This window comes from Salvia hispanica, chromosome 6 (assembly GCF_029641045.1).
Source record: "Salvia hispanica isolate PSC_SH4W2 chromosome 6, Shi_PSC_v1, whole genome shotgun sequence".
Taxonomy (NCBI): domain Eukaryota; kingdom Viridiplantae; phylum Streptophyta; class Magnoliopsida; order Lamiales; family Lamiaceae; genus Salvia; species Salvia hispanica.
The window spans coordinates 48,258,146-48,273,038 of NC_142697.1; the positions used below are offsets into that span (position 1 = coordinate 48,258,146).

General features: G+C 39.1%; 1 protein-coding gene across 3 annotated transcripts; it reads left to right on the forward strand.

The window, feature by feature from the left end:
* Window positions 1-10,177: 10,177 nt before the first annotated feature.
* Window positions 10,178-13,632, forward strand: LOC125203621 (protein GRAVITROPIC IN THE LIGHT 1-like). Of its 3 annotated transcripts, none has more exons than XM_089060007.1 (3): window positions 10,178-10,265; window positions 10,577-10,685; window positions 12,162-13,632. In XM_089060007.1, the coding sequence occupies exon 3, from the start codon at window positions 12,162-12,164 to the stop codon at window positions 13,437-13,439; it is 1,278 nt and encodes a 425-aa protein (XP_088916133.1). In that variant the 5' UTR covers window positions 10,178-10,265; window positions 10,577-10,685; the 3' UTR covers window positions 13,440-13,632. The 3 variants fall into 3 exon arrangements, with proteins under 3 accessions (XP_088916133.1, XP_047957965.2, XP_088916134.1); XM_048102008.2 differs by adding an exon at window positions 11,538-11,602 and having other exon boundaries at window positions 10,198-10,685; XM_089060008.1 differs by lacking the exons at window positions 10,178-10,265; window positions 10,577-10,685 and adding an exon at window positions 10,706-11,602.
* Window positions 13,633-14,893: the final 1,261 nt, after the last annotated feature.

The following is a 14,893-nucleotide window of genomic DNA, read 5'->3' on the forward strand; positions in this document are numbered from 1 at the left end:
ATTATAGCTAAAATGAGGCTATTTATGCAATATTTAGAATTCGAACTACGAATTGAAGTTTGTACTGTAAACTAAAGAATAGCCTAAAATGATAAAATCACATTGGCTAATTCAAGAAATTATGGAGCTGAAATGAATACAAATAGATGAAATGAAGTCAACAACATATATACTCCACACTCAACACACGTACAAATACTATTTTCCCTAACTTCACTTTTAGTCAAAAATTAAACAAGAAGAAATAAACATATAAACCACTATACACATTCCATTAAGTTTATTTTGAAAGGTTTAATGAGACAAAATGGATAAATAGTGAATGTATTTTAAAAATGATGACATAAGAATGTGTATTAATTAATATGAGTTGCATGTGAGTAGTACGTGAGTTGGATGATTATTGACGTCGATAATGACCGAAAGAGAAAAAAATGGTGCGAAGTGACTGCAACATAATGGTGGTAGAATGACTTATGCTCATAAGTCTGCCAGGTAGCATGCTCAACACTTAGATGGCCTAATTCTCTTACGTGCTTTGATGTGATTATTATGTGACCTATTAAATTATGATTAGTTATGCGATAAAAGATTTAGGAGGTAAAATATAAGAATATGATTGTGACTGTAAAGATAGTTAGATAAATGTGGAAATGGGAATTAAGGTGAACGGGTTAGGACATATGCTGATGAGATGTACACAAATTTGTTTATATGTGATGATGTCTGATCTATTTGTGATGATGTCTAACCTATCTATGATAATGTCTTATCTGTCTGTGTTGATGCGTTATGTTGGAGAATGTCAGAAATAAAGTATACTTGTCTGTGCTTATGCCCCGTGCTTGAGTGTGTTCTGTGGGTACAATTGGCATGCCATAGGACAGCAGCGCTGCATTATCTGTGATCACTATTCTTATGGATAGCCGAAGCGAGGATCGTCTGAAAACAAATCTGATTTGTCTCTGATATCTGATCTCTGCACCCTTAATGGGTGGTCTGTGTGGAGTCCTCTCGAGGACAAAACCCGCGTCTGTATCTGATTCTGTTTCTGATCTAGTCCGCGTACCCTAGTCTGTCACCAAGCACTTAATGGGGCTATCTATTTGTGTGGATATGTGAAAATGTGGTTGGTATGTATATGTGCTATGTGTGTTCGTATGTGATATTGCTTTGTACATGTCACTTGAAATACTTGATGCTATGGAAAGGTTGATGATTGTTGATATGTTCTGCGATGGATAATGTCTATTGCAGGACTCCGGACACGTATTCGTTGAGATGACTCGAAGCATGTTGAAGACAAAGAAATTGCTGAAAGAGCTTTGGGAAGAAGCAGCGGCATGCGCTGTGTACCTGTCTAACAAGTCCCCAACAAAAAGTGTATGGGGAATGACTCCTCAAGAAGCTTGGAGCGGGAGAAAGCCAGGGATCGCCCACTTAAGAGTGTTCGGGAGCAAAGCCTATGCACATGTACCAGATCAGACGAGGAGTAAACTCGATGACAAAAGCAAACCATACATCTTCATTGGGTATGACTCTAACACTAAAGGCTATAAGTTATACTCCCTCCGTTCCATAGTAGTAGAGACATTTTTTTTCGGCACGGAGATTAAGAAAAAGTTGTGTTATGTGAGTAAGTAAATGAAGAATAAAGTAGGGAATGAAAAAGGTAGAGAGATGTAGAGAGAATAAAGTAAGAGAGAGTAAAGTAGGTGTGGAAAAATGTGTTGACTTTTACCAAAAAAGGAAATGACTCTACTACTATGGAACGTACCAAAATGGCAAAATGACTCTACTACTATGGAACGGAGGGAGTATGATCCAACTTCGCAGAAAACCATGATTAGCCGAGACGTGGAGTTCGATGAAAGAGTGTGGGATTTCGGCTCGAACAATGACTCCACCTTCATAACTCCGTTTGGAGAACAAAGAACAAGCGAGCAGACGGGAGAGGAGCAACAAGAACAAACAACTCCACCTACATCAGCTGTCAGAAGCTCACCACCATCTTTCTTGAATGAAAGAGCCACAGAACGCACATGAAGTTTGGATGGAGTGTATGAAGACACTGAAAGGTTAGAAGATCTCATCTTACTTTGCCTATTTGCTGATTGTGAACCAGTTAGCTTTGAAGAAGCTACAACAAGTGCGAATTGGCGAGTCGCGATGGATGAAGAGATCAAAGCCATTGAGAAGAATGACACGTGGGAGCAGGTGTAACTACTAAAGGGACACAAGGCCATTGGAGTCAAGTGGGTATATAAAATCAAGAAGAATTCCAACGGTGAAGTTGAAAGATATAAAGCTAGACTAGTCGCAAAAGGATATAGCCAAAGAGCTGGAATCGATTATGACGAGGTATTTTCTCATGTCGCTCGGTTAGAAACTATTAGATTAATACTCTCTCTTGCAGCCCAAAATAGATGGAAAATTTATCAAATGGATGTGAAGTAAGCTTTCTTGAATGAATTCTTGATAAAGAAGTCTACATCAAATAACCCAATGGTTACGTGGTGAAGGGCCAAGAAGATAAAGTTTTAAAGTTGAAGAAAGCCTTGTACAGGCTAAAGCAAGCACCAAGGATGTGGAATAACAGGATCGACAAGTATCTTGAAATAATGGCTTCACCAAAACCCACATGAACATGCGCTCTATGTGAAAGTTAAAGAAAATGATATCTTAATCGTGTGCTTGTATGTGGATGATCTCATTTTTACAGGAAACAATCCAAAAATGTTCGAGGAATTCAAGAAGGCCATGACTGAAGAATTCGAGATGACAGACATCAGGTTGATGACATACTACCTCGGAGTGGAAGTAAAGCAACGTGAAGATGGAGTATTCATCACACAAGAACACTACGCAAAGGAGATCCTGAAGAAATTCAAAATGGAGGATTGCAAACCAATCAACACACTGGTGGAATGCGGGATCAAGCTATCAAAGAACGATAAAGAGGAAAAGGTAGATCCGACACTATATAAGAGCTTGGTTGGAAGTTTGCGATACTTAACTTGCACAAGGCCGGATATATTGTACGCTACAGGGCTCGTAAGTCACTACATGGAGAATCCAACCACTACCCACTTCAAGGCAGCAAAGAGAATACTCTGATTTCTCAAAGGTACGATCGACTATGGCCTATTATATTCAGCTGCTAACGACTATAGACTTGTTGGCTACAGTGATAGTGATTGGGCTGGAGACAACAATGACCGAAAGAGTACAAGTGGATATGTGTTCTACATGTGAGACACAACCTTCACTTGGATGTCTAAGAAGCAGCCCATTGTCACTTTATCAACCTGCGAAGCCGAATATGTGGCAGCCACCTTCAGTGTTTGTCATGCAGTTTGGCTCAGAAATTTATTATCGGAGCTCGGATGGCCACAAAAAGAGCCAACAACTATCTGTGTGGATAATAAGTCGGCGATTGCGCTATCAAAAAATCCAGTGTTCCACAACCAAAGCAAGCACATCGACACGCGCTACCACTACATCAGAGAATGCGTTGCAAATCAGGAGATCCAAGTCGAGTATGTGAAGTCGCAAGATCAAGTTGTTGATATCTTCACAAAGCCGCTCAAGCATGAAGACTTTATCAAGATAAGGACGTTGCTCAGAATGACAAATCAAGTTTAGGGGGGTGTTGGAATATTATTGAATAAACTTGATTTTGTAATAGAAATATTTAGTATAATATCTAGATATTATGTAGAATTGTCTAGAATATGTAAGGAAAAATATCTAGATAATTTTAGCAGGAAAATATCTAGATATTTTGGTAAAATATCCTAGAATGTAGTAAAATATATAGATTTTTATGGAGAAAGAAAAATTTAGATATAAAATATCTAGTAGAGAATTCTAGAATATGGGATAATGCCTATAAATATGGCATAGTTGTACCATTTTCATGAGTTGAGAAGTTGTAAAGTTGTAAAAGTTTGAGAAATTGAGTGTTCCTTTCTTCCCCACATCAAAACATCTCCTAAAACCATTTTCTTCATATTTCACTCATTCTCCTCTTAAATATTTTCTCCAAACTATATTACTCTTCCAATATATATCCCATATATTTCCACCACCATTTACAACCGAAGTCACTATGTCCGATTAATTTATTTGGTTTCAAACTAATGGGCAGATAAGAAATCTTAGGAATTGGGATTAGAGGTAAACTAGAAGGCTACTACAAGTATTAAAGTTTGAAGCTTTTGCAGGAAAAGAAATTATCTGAGGTTTTCTCACAGATTATACCCCCGCACCCAATCGAAACAATTGAAATTGGCACGTTATATACAAGTGCAATTGAAAAAAAAAAAAAAAAAAACCAAATAAATAAATTCAGTTTAATAAACTCAATTTACCAAATTTACGAATTAATTTTGAGTCAACATCTATTTTCATGCAAACTAAAATAACGTTCCGAACACAGTACAATTTTGGATGATAAACAATAATTTCAAGAAACTAATCCGAACACAGTACATCTTGATTTCGATAAACAATTATTTTGATAAAAACTAACTCAGGAAAAGAAAATCAAGATAAACAATTTATCTTGTAGAAAAACTTAAGTCATGAAACAAACTAACTCAATCCAGAAAAGAAAAGAAAAGAAATAGAAAAACCTGATAGGCGTGATGGACTGATGGTGGTCGCGGTTACTCGGAGAGAGGGGGTGACGGAAATTTAGTGGCGGAGAACGGAGGTTGATGTGATCGGAGGTGGTGCGCGGCGAGGTTTCGACGTCAATATAATGGCGGAGATGGGTTGATGCGATCGGAGGTTGCGGGAGTAGAGAATGCTGATTAACTGCTTCTTGAAGTATATATTTATTCTTTTTTTTATACTTCTAACACATATTTTCTAAAATCGTATGGTATCAAAATCTGGTCTTTTTAAAGTCAAAGTAAATATATTCTTGACTATATTTTTAATTTGTTGATATATCTTTACAATTTTATAATTATTTTTTGTAGTAACTATAAATTAAAGACCATATATTTATGCCCACTGAAGTTCTATCCTCTTAGATTTATAGTTGATGTTTCTTTATTAAGATACTTTTATTTTAATTGCATAAAATAAGATTGTAATACTTAATTTGAATACCCTAATAAATAATTGTCTATTGTATAAAATCCATAAAATCATTTTATTATTATTAACTATCTTAATCAATATTTTAACCTAACATCGTATATGGCTTATGTTTAACGAAAAATTGAAAAACAAAGTAGAACTTCATTTTGTAGTCATTCATATGTTAAACTTATTACGTGCGAAATTTAATTTTATGTATATATAAAAAAAAAGATAAATTTCCCCATAAAATAAATAAATATAATTTATATTTTATATATCAATATAGAAGAGTAGCAGTCTCCATTAAAATTGGAGGTGCAATAGTAATTATTTTAGTGCAATATGATAATAATTTTATGTATGGAAATTATAAAATTTCCTTAAAACATCATATTATGCCATTATAATGGTTTGGTCATGTATGCTATACATTTCCATTTGGCAAAATATTATCGGTGGTGTACATGGACTAGAAAATTTTTTCTCCATGATGATTTCAATCTTTTTATCTAAGTGGAAAACCACAAAATCTTTCCTCAGAGGAATCTTGACTCCAGCCCTTTTTCCAGGGCCATTGATAAAGCACTTGTCATCACTTGTGAAATGGACTAGGGTCTCATCCAAAACACCCCACCAATTAGGTATAGCCCACATAACTAATTTGTTTAGATATCTTTGTGTGTGAAATTGCAGTTTGTGGGATGCCATGATGGTGTAATAAGTACCACCCATTGGGGGTTTCCATTACACACAGTGTAATAATCTTGGTCATCGGATCGACATCCAGAAGTCGCGCCAGCTTCAATGCGCCTCCATGTTCCTGTTTCGAGGGTGTATACATGATGATACTCAGCACCCGAATCGACACAAACGACCTTATTTGCCCAATTTTGCTCACACCGAATCCAAAATACAACCACTTGTCCAATGGGGATGCATCAGGGCAACAAAGATCGATATATTCATGAGTTAGAAGATTGCATATGTAATTATGACACTCCCTGTATGTGCATAGAAGAAGCAAACCATTAGTTTGCTGAACCCAAGATGACCTTGCGTTGTAAGGGATTCGAATATTTGTGAAGGGATGGAGGTGAAGAGCGTCCGCTTCGTCTTCGTCTTCAAATTCCCAAATGGTGAACCGAATTGATTTCCCCGGCACCGGATCCCACTCCGGCTCCGTTCGAACAATGGTGAGTGGGGTTTTGATTTTGGGTCGAGCCATGATTTGCAGACGCGTTTGCTGATTGAAATGCTTCGGATGGGGAGCCGTGAGAGGATGTTGATGCTAATTTCTGATGGTAGATTTGTGAAGAAAGCTTGCCTCCCCATTAATGTTACAAATTGTTGGATGAAAAATAAGAAATCGAAGAATTCTTATGAACAAATTTTTTAACCTAGTTAACCATTAAATAGCAAGAGATCATTTTTATATTTAACTTAATTAAATAGTGGGCTTTACTAAACTAGCCCAATTTAATTACATTAGTCTAGTTTTATTTGGCTTTTGAAAAATGGAGAGTTAGAGTAATAAAAGGTGATATTATTTGTAAATATATAATTAGGGATGTACTAGTATAACAACTAATTTTAAAGTTATAACGTACATTCAATCTGGTGCTGCCATGTCGCACAAAAAATGCAATATTGTAAACACTAAAATGCAATTTATATTTGTAGAAGCTATAAATGAATTTCGGCAGATTTCATTTTTTATTGTTAAGTTTTGCATTTTAGATATTGACTGTTTAATTTGCATTTTATTTAAAGACAGATTGCATTTTTATATGTGAAAATGCAAAACTTAACAATATAAAATGCAATTTATGTGAAAATGCAAAACTCAACACTATAAAATGCAATTTACCTACAAATAAAATGCAATCTGCGGAAATGCATATACAACTAGATTGCATTTTTATGTTTAAAATATTGCATGTTTTGTGCCACATGGCAGCACCAAATTGGATGTACGTTGTGACTTTAAATAAGAGGGCACCCTAGTGCTCCCCTATATAATTATACATCAAAATTACATAAACAAATAAGTAGAATTAATTACATGAACCGGTACATTCCCACCGCAGCTGCATTCGGTGGCGTGTGCATTAGTGCACTGACAGTCTTGGCAGATCTCATGGGTACGGTTGGCTCCGGTACAGGAATTCTGCTGGCTGTCACCATCATATATCAGTATTTCGAGACATTCGAGAAGGAGAAGGCCAGCGAACTTGGTTTCTTCGGTTTCTAAGACATTCTGGTGTGCTAGCTAGTTACAAATGACTTTAAACTTTTCAATTTTGGTTAGAGCATCTCCAATGCAATTCGGCCAGCCATAGGCCAGCCACTCTCTCTCCCTGCCACGTCAGCAACACTAAAAATCCACCTGCTACATCAGATTTAGGCCAGCCATAGGCCAGCCGCAATAAAAATAATTCAAAAAATACTATATTTACGGAATTAAAATCACAATTAAATTACGGAATTAAATTTAGTAGACATATACGGAAAAATTCATTAATTGCATTAAAAAAAAGGTACATAGATAAAAAAAATTTACATGATAAATAAAAAAAACTATCGGCGTGCAGTCCTCCGTGCCCACAACTCTTCAATTATATCCTTTTGGAGTTGAATATGAGCATCCACTTGGCGCATATCGGCAAATTCCTTGAGGCGGCCGACTTCATCGAGAGGTACCCCATGTCGTACGCTAGGGGTGGCCGTTCCATGGCTTGGACCGGCTTCATCGTCATTGGCCCAACTAGTCAGTTGTACGTCTTCGTCTTCGACGATCATGTTGTGCAGGATAATGCAGGCGTACATTATTTAGGAAACGCATCTAATATTCCACAAACGCGTTGGACCCTTAATTGCCGCCCATCGAGACAGGAGCACACCAAATGCGCGCTCCACGTCCTTGCGCGCCGACTCCTGCCGTTCCGCAAAGTAGGCCTTCCTTTCATCACTTGCGTGCCTGATCGTCTTCACAAAGACAGGTCACCTAGGGTATATCCCATCGGCCAAGTAGTAGCCCATATCATGCCGGTTGCCGTTGGCCACAAATGAGACGGCTGGACCGATACCCTGGCACTTCTCGTTGAAGAGGGGCGACGAGTTGAGGACGTTGAGGTTGTTGTTCGACCCGACTACCCCAAAATATGCATGTCAAATCCACAGCCGGTAATCAGCTACGGCCTGAGGATCATCGTGGGATTCTTTGACTTGTAGCCGGTCGTGTAGGCCCCCTTCCAGGCAGTCGGACAGTTTTTCCACTCCCAATGCATACAATCTATGCTGCCTAACATCCCGGGGAACCCATGCTTCTCCCCGTGCATCTGCATCAAACTCTGACAATCTCGGGCAGTAGGGCTTCGAAGGTACTCCTCACCGAAAATGTGGATCACGCCCTGACAGAAATACTTCAGACATTCCAGAGCAGTCGACTCACCGATGTGGAGGTACTCATCCCACATGTCTGCTGCGCCTCCGTAGGCCAACTGCCTGATTGCCGCCGTGCACTTTTGAATTGGGGTGTGGCCGGGTCTGCCAACCGCATCGCGCCTGAAGCGGAAACACAGATATTGACGCTCCAAAGCTCCAACGATACGCATAAACAACTCCCTGCGCATTCTAAAACGCCGCCTGAACATGTTTGCCGGAAACCGCGGGCTCTCTGAAAAGTAGTCGTCATATAGCCGCTGATGTGCAGCTTCGTGATCCCGATCAATCACTGCTCGGCTGTGGACAACCGGTGGAGGGCGAGGTATCGCCTGCTGTTCCACCCTACGCATGTACCGCTCCCATTCACGGTTCATGTAGGCCTCTATACCCTCTTTCATTTACCGTTCGTACTCCTCAGCATCCCCACCACTACCACCCGCGTTACTCATCGCTCGATGATGCTCTTGTACAGAAATTTAGAGAGAGAGAAAACTCGTTAAAACAAGCGGTGCAAATGAAAATGAAAACTAAAATCGCGTTTATATAGGTTTTAAAAAAAAATCAAAATTCGGCGCTGGCCGATCGGCACGCCACAATGCCGGCCAGCGCCTAGCGATCGGCCAGCCCACGCTGAAATTTTGGCCGATTTTCCGCTGGCCGCCTCCAATGGTTCGGCTAGCCGATCGGCCAGCGCCGCGAATCGGCTAGCCGGTCGCTGGCCGACCATTGGAGATGCACTTAGCTGGGGAATGTAAAGGAGAAAAACCCTGTTGACAAAACCATGGAGATTGTAGTTGAGTTTTTATTAGTCTCTTTTGCATTAATGGTCATTTACTCCTAACAAAAACAGTTACATTGTGTAACGGATGATGAAGCGCGTCTTAGTTGGCAATACATTTTCCATCCAATAAATAAGTTGGAGGTTCAAGTTATCACGAAACGTGCCCATTTTTCCATCTCATAAATAAGTTGGAGGTTCAAGTTATCACGGCATGAGATGGGTCTAAATGGGTCTAAATGTAAACATAGTACTACTTAGTATATAGCTAAAATGAGGCTATTTATGCAATATTTAGAATTCAAACTATAAACTAAAGAAGTGTGTACTGTAAACTAAAGAATAGCCTAAAATCACATTGACTAATTCAAGAAATTCATGGAGCTGAAATGAATCCAAAAAGATGAAATGAAGTTGATTAACTTCATCACTATTTAAATTACAATCAATGCCATTTCATAATGTCACTTTTCTTTAGTATATTCAACCCTTTTAAAGATAAAGACGTTTTACACTTTACGCTTTCTCGATATAGGATGAAAGAATGAATGTCACTTTCTTCAGAATAATTGACAACTTTTTAAATATCAATAGATCTCTAATTATTAACGTCACAGTATTAAAAAAATCCTAAGATTTGCTAATTATTACTGTTTCAATTACAAACATCTGATTGCCCACACGATATCCCCCTGTCCAAAAACCGCGTTTCTCAGACAGAGCGCGAATTTACCAATTTAACCCGCCTCTGCAACAGATTCAGGCGAGCACGACTCCCAAAGCAAGGGGCAACACCGTCCAAAAGAGAAACTTGTCCCCACTGTATTTGTGTGTTTCCACTTTCTAATTTCCAATGCATTGCTTCACTCCACTGCCTAGCAGCCCCTCTCTCTCTCTCCATTTTTAGAGCAAAATCCAAGCTTTGAGAGGTGCCTGTGGAGAAGAAGAAGTAGTTCTCTAGAAACTTCTTTATTTCTTTGTCTGCTTACCTTATTAGATTCTTTGTCATTTCCAGCCAAGTGTGAAACTTTTTTTATTTGTTTAAATAAAGACTGGATTTTTGTTTGGCTTCTTGTTTTGTTCTGGGCTTCTAACGATATATATACATGTATTTTCTCTCTGGTTTGAGCTTTTTCCACTTAAAGATTCCACCTTTCTTTGTCCCTTTGAGCTTTGGGCACATACAAACACACACACTATGTGCATCTCTGCATTTTATGCCATTTTTTAGAAACATTTTCATAGTCTTTTTTATATCAGGGGTTGAAGAGCTTCTTGTGTTTAGCGCCTCCGTTGATAGAAAAGCCCAAATCCGCAGCTTCATTCGGTTGAAGATTTCTTGGGAGGCGAGATTAACTTTTGGGTGTTGGTAAAAATCAAATCTTTGCTTTTTTTTTTTTACCTTCTTGTTTTTAACCTTTGGGAGGGTGTTGTGTGCAAAACCCTTGGGAGGGTGTTGTCACGTGACTGCCACGTGATCCAAGAATGATTGTTTGTTTGTTTAATCATGAATGTGGGGTCCAGGTTAAATTTGCAGGGATGAAAACTACTTTTATTGACTGTAGTTTTATTTTATCCGTTGGTTGATGTGTGCATTTTTCAAAACTTCACTGCTATGAACCATGACTAAATCATGATAAATTGTGTGTCTTTCTATATGGTGATTGTGACTAATCCCGGGTCCACCGGTGTGCTAGGGTGAATCGGGAACTAGTGAGCCGTGGATGGCTCTGAGAGAATCATATTTATTTGGTCCCAAATGGTTGTTGCCTAATAGATGGAGTGGTTTTCCTTGTCTACTTAATGGTGGTAGCCTGTTAGGTGGATTGGATCTCTAGCATTTGGATTAGTACTTCACTCATTAAACACTAGATTTGTGTACGGACATATATATCTTGTTGAATCCATCAAAGATTTTCATTTAGGTGGTGTGAGATTTAGAGGGATGAAGATTTATTGCCTCTTTGAACTCCCCCTTCCGTTTTCAATATAATATTCATGTTCAATACGATGATAACACTTCATCGTATATGCCAAGTTGATCAATAAGTGTATGTTATTCGTTTGTTTTAGCCTGTTGCTAAGTAGGCACCATTTTTTGGTGATGCAAAGTGCATACAGCCTGTGTATAAATTTGTGATTTTCTGAGTAGTTTCTGATTTTCCTAATGATGTGGTTGGTTGGCTCATGGATTATTGGCACAATTGGAATAATCATCAAGAATGGATGTATCTTAGGAATTTCTGACTGTTTCCACCCTGTTGGTTGTTACCAACAGACAACAAGGTGTGTTTGAGTTTGAGACATACCTATTTTGAGCCCTTGTGGGGACGGACGCCTTCTTGTAATAAAGTATATATCGCGAATTGCTTCAAAACTAGTTTATTGCTTAGGAAATTTTCTGTCTCCATCACATGTTCTTGCTCTACTTTTTTATTCCAGATTTTGTTCATATTGCTATTTCCTGCTGTCTGGCAAATACAACTAAAAATATCATTCCACTTGCATTTGAGGGTGTTTTTATTTATGGGATCAAACATTGTATGCTCTAATAAAGTATTAGTTTTTACCTAACTTTTGAATTATGCATTTGTTTAGTAATGATTTGCAGAACTTTGTCTAGTTGGGAAATGAGTTTTCTATGCCTTATGCCAAATTCACTTTACCTAATCTTTTAGGCAAAAAGGCATTCTTCATGCCTCTAATATGGCTCTTCTTTCTTCTTCTTCTTCATCGTCGTCTTCTTCTTCTTCGTCTCCCTTATATTTGTTATGCGACAATGCTCACTGTGAATGATTATTGTGGTAAAAATCATCTCTGAATACTTGATCTTTTGTTGATTCAGATGGATTCGGTGAAACGCTCTGTGGTCACACCGAGCAAGAGTGGATTGGCGCGCGCCATTGCCAAGGCTCTACACATTCGTGCGGTCACAGGTGTAGCACCGGACGATGATGGTATTCTGAAAAATCATTTCAAGCACGCTGAGGCTCGCACGTCTGCAGACGAAGACAAGGAGGAGCTCCTGCAGGATGACGGGATAGTCGAAGAGGCTTTCCTCTCGAAACTGTTTGCTTCAGTTTCTGCTGTTAAAGCCGCGTACGCGGAGATGCAGTTTGCTCAGTCTCCTCACGACGCTGATGGGATTCAAGCTGCGGACAGGATGGTCGTATCCGAGCTGAAGCGCCTCTCAGAGCTGAAGCAGGCTTATCTAACAAAACAGCTGAACGAGGCGACTCCGGCCACCACGTTGCTTTTATCCGAGATTCAAGAGCGGAAGAGTTCTCTTAGGATGTACGAGGTCACTGCCAAGAAGCTCGAGTCTCAGCTCAAACTCAAAGAATCGGAGGCCGCCTCTCTCAGAGGGAAGCTATCGGATGCCAATAAGGCTAACACGTTGCTCGAGAAGAGGCTGAGCTCGAGCGGGCAGTTTGTCGTCCCCGAGAACGTTCAGCTATCCGACACGAGGGTCGGAGACTTCCTGTCCTACCACAGGCAGACGTTGAAGTCTATCCGAAGCTTCGTGCAACTTCTGATCAAAGAGATGGGATCCGCTGGCTGGGATTTGGATGCTGCGGCTGACTCCATTGAGCCGGGCACTCGTTTCAGGAACCCAAGCCATAAGTGCTTCGCGTTCGAGTCCTTCGTGTGCAAACAAATGTTCGATTGCTTCAACTGCCCTGATGAGAAGGCCATGCCGGAGAGGGACAAGAGGCGCGTCTTATTCCTCAACCGATACATCGAGCTGATATCCGCGAAGCCTAAATCTCCGTTTGCATCGTTCTTCCGTGCAAAGTACTCGAGAGTCGTGCACCCGAAGATGGAAGCCTCTCTCTTCGGCAGCTTGGAGTCCGTGGCGTCGAGTGAGCCGCCAGAGACGCCCTTCTTCTCATCATTCTGTGAGATGGCGAAGCGCGTCTGGCTCCTGCGCCGCTTGGCCCTGTCTTTCGAGCCGGGGGTCTCCGTCTTCCAAGCGAAGAAGGGGGACCGATTCTCGGAGGTCTACATGGAGAGCTTGGGCGACGATGCCCGGTTGCAGCCGGAGCCTCTCGTGGCATTGAGCATCGTGCCCGGATTCAAGATCGGCAAGACTATTGTCCAGTGCCAAGTTTATCTGTGTTGATCTTGCCGTGGATGATAAAACATTGGCTTTATTTTAGGGTAGTTTTTTTGTTGAAAGAAATCTGCTTTTGTTAGGGCTTTACAATTTTGTTAATAGGTTGGTTAGTAGAGAATGATGCTAAGTGTATATTTGTAGTACTTTGTTTGTATGATAGGTAAACTTGTTGATTAAGAGTTTGGTAATTTGTTTGAAAGTTGCTCCTTCCGTCCTGGATAATTCGTCCCAATTTTCTGTTTCGGTACGTCCCACATAATTTGTCTCACTTCACCTTTACTATTTTTTATAGTGGACCCCATATTCCACTAATTTATTTCTATTCACATTTTATTATAAAACTAATATATAAAGATAGGACCTACATTCCACAAATTTTTTCAACCTATTTTTCATCACAATTTTTAAAACTCGTGCCCGGTCAAAGTGACCCGAATTATCCGAGACGGATGGAGTATATTACGTCAAATGGTGAAAAATCTAAAAGGTGAAAGTTATATATTCCCCATCCACCAAAAAAATTAGATTTGATGGAGGTTTGACATGGATTTTAATAAAAGTGGTTAGTGTAGTGTTGGATGTGATTTCCATATAAAGACGTGCATGTGAACTTTTACTTTTTAAATATTTTTCAATTAAGTAAACCTAATTGTATAATTTTATATACAAAAACATAATATGGCCGAGGCAATCGTTTCAGTTTTTTAACGTTTTATCTTTGACAGATGTTTAAAATTGGTTTTTTATCTTTGCCTTAAAAAATTGTCTTGTACATTAAACGCATTAAGTGTGTTAGTTTCTAGTCTCAAGTCTCAATTAATATGATTTGATCCATAACCAAGAGTGTGCTGTCAAATTAAATTAACAATTAACTACAACCTCACATGATTAGTGAGGTAATTATGATTATGATTAAAAAGAAAAAAATACGTAAATTCTATAAATAATAATTGATTAGATTAAAATAGTTTATTAGAACAATAATAAATAACTAATCTAGTAAAAAACAATCGACTGTTAATTTTTTCAGTTGAGAAAGTAGTGGGCCATAGTAGGGATAAAATTCAAACTGGGCCCAACTTAATTTGAGAAGAAATTGAGGCCCATTTCAACTATAAAAGCACTCTATCGGGTCGGGCTAGCCCGTGTCTTAATATAGTACTCCCTCCGTCCACCAAAATTTGTCTCATTTCTCCATTTCCGTCCGTCCCCCAAAATTTGTCCCATTTCACTTTTACCATTTTTGGCAGTGGACCTCATATTCCACTAACTCATTCATACTCACATTTTATTATAAACCTAATATATAAAAGTAGGATCCACAGTCCACTAACTTTTTCAATTCAATTTCCATTACATTTCTTAAAACCCGTGTCCGGTCAAACCGGGACGAATTTTCGTGGAAGGAGGGAGTAGTAATTTCAAGAAAACAACATAAATTACGTTACCAAAAGTAAATA

Excerpts from the sequence above, each read along its gene's own strand:
- LOC125203621 (XM_089060007.1), top strand. The coding sequence starts at position 12,162 with ATGGATTCGGTGAAACGCTCTGTGGTCACACCGAGCAAGAGTGGATTG.